This window comes from Saprolegnia parasitica, assembly GCF_000151545.1.
Source record: "Saprolegnia parasitica CBS 223.65 unplaced genomic scaffold supercont2.236, whole genome shotgun sequence".
NCBI lineage: Eukaryota > Oomycota > Saprolegniomycetes > Saprolegniales > Saprolegniaceae > Saprolegnia > Saprolegnia parasitica.
The window spans coordinates 3,559-10,033 of NW_012156630.1; the positions used below are offsets into that span (position 1 = coordinate 3,559).

The 6,475-nt window shown below is 58.1% G+C and overlaps 3 protein-coding genes across 3 annotated transcripts; all 3 read right to left on the bottom strand.

Moving 5' to 3' along the window:
* Positions 1–1,511: 1,511 nt before the first annotated feature.
* Positions 1,512–2,547, bottom strand: SPRG_16127 (hypothetical protein; the record flags this gene model as incomplete). Its single annotated transcript, XM_012355377.1, has 7 exons — positions 1,512–1,682; positions 1,729–1,804; positions 1,863–1,936; positions 1,989–2,075; positions 2,124–2,261; positions 2,317–2,354; positions 2,400–2,547. 7 exons carry the CDS (start codon positions 2,545–2,547, stop codon positions 1,512–1,514), a joined length of 732 nt encoding a protein of 243 aa, XP_012210767.1.
* Positions 2,548–2,597: 50 nt separating this feature from the next.
* Positions 2,598–3,162, bottom strand: SPRG_16128 (hypothetical protein; the record flags this gene model as incomplete). Its single annotated transcript, XM_012355378.1, has 2 exons — positions 2,598–2,996; positions 3,049–3,162. The coding sequence occupies 2 exons, from the start codon at positions 3,160–3,162 to the stop codon at positions 2,598–2,600; spliced, it is 513 nt and encodes a 170-aa protein (XP_012210768.1).
* Positions 3,163–3,459: 297 nt separating this feature from the next.
* On the bottom strand, positions 3,460–4,868 carry SPRG_16129 (hypothetical protein; the record flags this gene model as incomplete). The annotated part of the gene is made up of 1 exon (XM_012355379.1): positions 3,460–4,868. One exon carries the CDS (start codon positions 4,866–4,868, stop codon positions 3,516–3,518), a length of 1,353 nt encoding a protein of 450 aa, XP_012210769.1. The 3' UTR covers positions 3,460–3,515.
* Positions 4,869–6,475: the final 1,607 nt, after the last annotated feature.

Below are 6,475 nucleotides of genomic sequence, written 5' to 3' on the forward strand. Positions count from 1 at the left end.
CCGCTTCCGCGGTCGACTACTTCGGCTCGATCGGCGTGCAGTGCCCTACGTATATGAACCCGGCCGACTTTTTCATGCAAGAAATCGCTCGCGTCGACCAGTTGGCGCATCTCGTCGCGTCGTGGCGGGCGGTTGCGACGCCTGGTAGCTCAAACCTCGCGGATAGGCCGGCGCTCGATGCACCACACCGCCCCGCGCCGCGCCGTCGCGCAGGACTGTACCAATGGTCGGTCTTGTGTCGGCGCAATCTTCGGCGCCTCGTGCGGGACACGGCTGCGTTCAAGGCTCGTCTCGCGCAGAGCGTCGTGCTGTCGCTTCTCTCGGGTCTTATTTACCGCGATTTGGGCCTCTCGCAAAGCAGCATTCAGAGCTTTGCGGGCGCGCTCTTCTTTATCACGCTCAACCAAGGCATGCTCGCGGCCACGTCCGAGTTTGTGCAAATTCCACTCGAGCTACCGCTTCTACGCCGCGAAGCCAGCGCCGGCTTGTACGCCCCTACGACGTGGTACGTGGCCAAGAACGTGAGCGAGCTCTGGACCCAAGTGGTCTTTCCCTTGCTCTTTGTGGTCCCTGTCTTCTTTCTCGTTGGTTTTGACTCGCACGTCGACGACCTGAACTCGGTGTTCTGGACCATGTACCTCTTTTTGTCGCTGGTCACGAGCGCGTGCGTCGGGTTAGGGTACGCGATCTCGTGCGCGGTGCCCCGGCCCGACGTGGCGCCCATGGTCGGCATCGTCGCCCTCATGCCGCTCGTGCTCTTTGGCGGCCTCCTCGTGAACGCAAACGACACCCCGGGGTACTTTGTCTGGCTCGAGTACCTCTCGCCCATTCAGTACGGGTACCGCGGCTTGAACCGTGCGTTTTGGACCGCCGTGGCTCACATTCCGTGTGCCCCGGGGCAGCGCTGCGCCGCTCTCAGTGGCGCCGACGTGCTGGAGAACGCAGCGCTCGATGGGCACTCGCTGCTCTACGACGTAGGCCTCCTCGTCGCCGTCAACGTCGGTTTTCGCTGCCTCGGCCTTCTCGCGCTGCGTGTTTCGTTGCGCAGCCAAGGGCGCTAGGTCATGTCGCCACGCTGTTGAGTTTTCGGTAAATCTATAAAGTTGCTTTAGCGGCACCATGGCGGTCGTGCCACTTATACAAATGGCTTACGATCCGGTGATGCGGAAAACAACGGGGCACATGCCGGGGTACCCGTCCTAGTCACGGGCGTGGACAGTGCCGTCGGACCTGGACACGCCTTCGAACAGCTAAGATCTTTGTGCACGATGTCATCGCGGCGTCCCGCAGCCGTCAACACGACGCTTGATGAAACACCAACCAGCCGTCAGCTATCAATTTCTGCTCCACCAAACTACCTTGGCTCCTGCATACTGTACGATTCAGGAGGCAACGCTCCGACGCCCGAGCTCTCTCTCACATTAGCAAGCAAGCGTCTGCGCCGTCATCACAGACACGACGGAGAGGTATTACGATGCTTCAAAACACAAATGACGATGTAGTACACACGCCTAGAGCTCCTGTTGCTGCGTGGACGGCGGTCGGGGCGGCAGCGGCGGCTGGGCAAAGGCTGACGCGGGCGTCCGGTTGCCTTGGGTATCCACACCGCGGGTCTGTTGCTTGGCTTTGGCCGAGGCTTTTAACGAGTTGAACCACGCTTCGTATTTTTTGAGCAGCACGTCCTACAGCGATCTATAGTGAGGTACGAGGCAAGAAACGCAGCAAGACCTTTTCTTGGGCAGTGCGCTGCGCCGCGTCCAGCTCGGCACGGAGCTCAGCGACGAGCGGGGAATCTTCCACGTCTCTGTCCGATCAATGGTGCATTTATGAACTACAATCCATGTAGAAAGAAGCAAGTGTACATGGGTGATGGCTTGGCGTCTTGGCGCTGCTGCTGACGACGCCACTCTTCCAGCGCGCGCTTCAGCACAGCAAACTAGTCCAGACGTCAGCTTGAAGATGCTGCGTCGCAGAATACATGTACGTACCTTTTGGTTGTACTCGAGTTTGAAGCTCTCCATCGTCTGCGTCAATCGCTTGTTCTCGTCGGCCAATCCCTCGGTGCTCTGGACATCCTGCATCCCAATTTACATTGCGAAATGCATCGCCATCAACCCGCGCACCTGACGCAGCTTGGCGTTCTCGGTGCTGAGCGTCTTGACGGTGTGGGTGAGGCGCCCGATTTCGTGCTTGTGCGTCGCCAGCGCGGCTCGGAGATGCTCCATGGCATCTGTCGACGGCGACGACGAGAGTCCGTCGTCCTACGCATCGTATGTGCTCTTAGGACCCATTTGCACCAAGTGAAACGACGAGTACATCATGATGGGTCGGCTTCTCCGGCGACGGCATGGTTTCTACAACCGTCACGATGAGGCTATGGTGAGGTTGCAAGCGGCTACCGTCTTCTTTGATGGGACTCGGGATCGAGAGGCGCGACGACGGCGCGGTCGAGAGCTGGCTCAAGTACCGCTCGCGGTGGTTCTTGTTGCGGTTGCCGATCGCGGCCTTGAGCGTCGTCTCGCCGTCGACACGGGACACGAGTGGCATGCGCGCATTTCCCGTCGGCAAGAGACAAAACGAGTCGCCGAGGTCCGAGCTCAGGTACTGCTTGGACGTTGGCCGCGCCCGCCGTGCGTAGCATAGCCAGGAAGGCCGAGTGCCTTCAGTCGCTCAAAGAGGTCTTCCATCTCGGACGCTGCCTCGCGCATGGACGTGGCGCTGGGCGGCGCGCTCGATGATGTCTCGCTCTTGACCGAGGTGGGCGCTGGGACAAACGACGCTGCAGACGTCGTCGTCGCCGTCGACGGCGGTGGAAACGACGGGCGGGGCGCCGCGTCTGGCGCGAGCGCCATCTGCCACCGCACGGCGCGCTGTTCGTGGTTCTCCGCAATGAGCTTGAGCGCAGCGCGCGTCTTGACATCGTCAGCGCCAATGTCATCAAGGGCGCGAAGGTAGCATTGGCTCGCCAACTGCTCGAGCTGCTCGGCTCGGTCGAGCTACATCGTAAGTAGTACACCATGAGATGCACGTACTGGCGAGGAAGCGTACATGTCCGGAAGAAGCATACTCTTCGGCCTCGAGCGCATACTGATGGCCGAGGACGACGGCCGATCGCGACGTCGCTGCGCGCTGCGGTCGGCCCGCGGTAGGTTTCATGAGCATCCTCCTGCCGAGTTTCGACCCGAAGAAGCACGGTCGCGAATATGCATTTCTAGAGGTAGTGCTGCACTTGATATTTGCATGTCCAAGTGAATATTGTATTCAAGAGGTTCTGTGGACCAAGATCCTACGTGGCAGCACGAGCGTGCGAGGATTTGGTCTCCGGTTCTATGTAGGCAACTGATCGAAATGGGGGCCCGGCTATGCATCGAATGCAAGACGGTTAGTCTATTTTGTCCTTAGCCCTCCAGGGACAGGCTCTGCGTCGTCCGAGTTTTCCAGGAGTACCAGAACTTATTAGTTGAAGTAAGAATATATTCATCGCGTATACATGTATTACATTCATCCGCCGCGGCTTAGTGAAGCCCATCTTCAAGGACTTTGACGTGCTCCTTGGCAGCGCTGGCCTCGCTCTCGTCGATCTCGGACTCCAAGTTCTTCTCCCAGCCATCCTTGCGGAACTCACCCTCGAGCTTGGCCATGACGACGGACGCGAGGCAGTTGCCAAAGACATTGGTGAACGTACGGGCCATGTCCATGAGCCAATCCGCGCCGAGCAGCAGCGCCACGGGCCAGCTCGGGATGTTGAACTGGTCGACTGTCGACGCAAGCACGATGATACTGGCCGACCGGACGCCGGCGACACCCTTGGACGAGATCATGAGCATGAGCACCATCGTGACCTGCTCGCCGAGGCTCTTGTCGATGCCGGCAGCTTGGGCGCAAAAGACGGCCGCGAGCGAGAGGTACAAGGTCGACCCGTCGAGGTTGAATGAGTAGCCAAAGGGCACAACGAACGCCGAAATGTGCGGCGAGACACCGAACCGGGCGAGGCATTCGAACACCTTGGGCAGCGCCGCTTCGGACGTGGCGGTCGTGTACGCAATCACGAGCGGCTCGCGCATCGCGTTGAGGAACTCGATCGGGTTGATCTTGCAGAGGAGGAAGATGGGGCCAAAGACGACCACGATAAACACCACCAGCGTGCCGTACACTGTCGCGACGAGTGCGCCTAGGCTCGCAAGCGCACCGACACCGTTGGCGCCAATGGCGTTGGCCACCGCAAAGCAGACACCGAGCGGCGCCGTCCAGATGACAATATCGACAAACTTGAACATCATCTCCATGACGGCGGTCGCGAGCTCGAGCAGCACTTGCTTGTGGTGGCCGTGCGTCTGCGCGGTCGCAACAGCGACGAGGATCGACGCGACGAGCACCTGGAGGAGCTCCGAGCTGCCCGAGCCGCCCATCATCTCTCCCCACGTCTTTGGCGTCAAGTGGTTGATCCAGTGCGCAAACGTGAACGTCGACGACGGCGACCCCGTGTAGTTGCCCTTCTTGGTGATGCCAGCCGCACCAGGCTGGACAAAGTTGACGGCGAGGAGACCCACAATGAGCGCCAGCGTCGTTACGATCTCAAAGTAGATGAACGACTTGAGCGAGAGGCGGCCGAGTTGCTTGAGGTCGTTGTTGCCGGCGATACCAACAATGAGCGACGAAAAGACGAGTGGAAACACGATGAACTGGATCGGACGCAAGAAGATCTGGGCCATTGGCGCCGCGTCCTTGGCGAACGCCGGCGCGAACTGGCCGATGAGGATGCCAATGACCGTGCCGAGAATGATCCAAAACGTCAGCGACGTCAAGATCGTGCGCGTCCACGTCTTCTTGGGGGTCGGGGTCTCGTCCATAGCGCGGTAGACGACCATGGTTCTTTGAGACAAGAGGTCGAATGCAAAATGAAGAGGTCGAAGCGTTTGGTGGTGACGTTGAAGGTAGACGCCATGTGGTTGCTGTTCAAGACGAGGACGAGCTCTCTGCCGCTGGGTTTGCATTACCGATGTGTACGCTCAGTTCTGGCGTACGTTTGCGTTATACCATGGCGGTATACCGCTCGATGGTGTATCATTGCGGTGTTGTGTGGCTCGTGGGCTGCCAGATGAGCGGCCATGGGGACGTTCTCTGAAGTATTAGATGGGGTGAAGTGTGTGTGGACGTTCAGGAGGTCCATTCTCATGGCACGTATGGCCCACGAAGACAGTTCTGTTAAGTGCGCGGTATAAGCGGCGTGCGTTGACGATCTCACCGCTGCTCGAGAATCGCGACTGTTGTCGTGGAATCTGCTTGTTTGTTGGACGCACAACCGCCGACGAACCAAAGTGCAATCTCAAAAGATGCACCCGCAGCTACTGGTACGAGAGGCAGCGTACTGCACAAGCATTCCTATATATTCCGGTACTGTCGACTGTAGAAGTGTCGTTCATATTGGTGGCTTCCAGGTGTAGACGCTTCCGTCACATGCAGGGGGTTAGTGGTTAGCTCGCGTGTGACGAGGACAAGTAGATAACGCTGCTCTTTCTGCGGTAACAAGCCTGAATGAAGGTAGCGCATCGTCTTGTACGCTTGCAATCACTGATTATGCGGGCACCTCAAATAACTCAAAGACTTCGCATGCGTAGTGCTACGCCTGAATGCGTGGGAGTTGGCACCAGCACTTGGTCGTTGGGAGTGAGCTGCGTAATACGGCGAGATCCATCCCGTGGTGGACCCCACTCGCCGAGGGATAGCTCATCCCCAACACCCCAGCACCCCAAAAAGCATAACGTTAAAATAACGACGGAGGCTCCTGTATTCGGACCTCCCGACGGAGGAGTGCAAGCCGTCCGGTGTGTTTCAAACGAAACCAATAACACACAATATTGAACTCAGTGTCGACGATGTGAACTTGAGTTCGATGGCTTCTCAATCAAAAGCATCACACACGCTTAGGACACGCATCCAATCGAGGTCGTAGCGCACACAATCCACAAAGTTGGAGCGTCACGCTCGACTTTCGCGTGTGGACTCGGGTTGAAGTCTGCCGTTTCGCGCGGGAGGCAAAGACGCTTTCCCGCATCGGCCAAAGAGCCTGCCAGTACGATGTTGCTTCGACACGAAAGTCTCGTCGGCAACTCCCTTCAACCCGCTCTGGCGTTTTAGCTTTCCGTTGGACTGCAGTTTTCCCTTCCGGGTCAAGGATACAGGGGGTGACCGGTTCCTGTACGTGCTATGCGCGGTGATCCGTGGGTAAACTTTTTTTTATTTTGTGCTGCAATTACACATTGGCGCCTTCACCTTGCGTACCTCCTTGAATTGGCTTCAGAGCGATGCAGAAGGAGCGGGACTGTAGCACCCAGCGCTGAGATAACTCGCGCGTGGAAGGTCCACAGGCGTTTCAAACATCCTTGAAATCCTACCTTGAAGTGTTAACGATATGAGAATGCGGGCAGGAGAGTTTTACGTCTTGTAGATAGCAAATAGAAGGCGCCCATTGGAC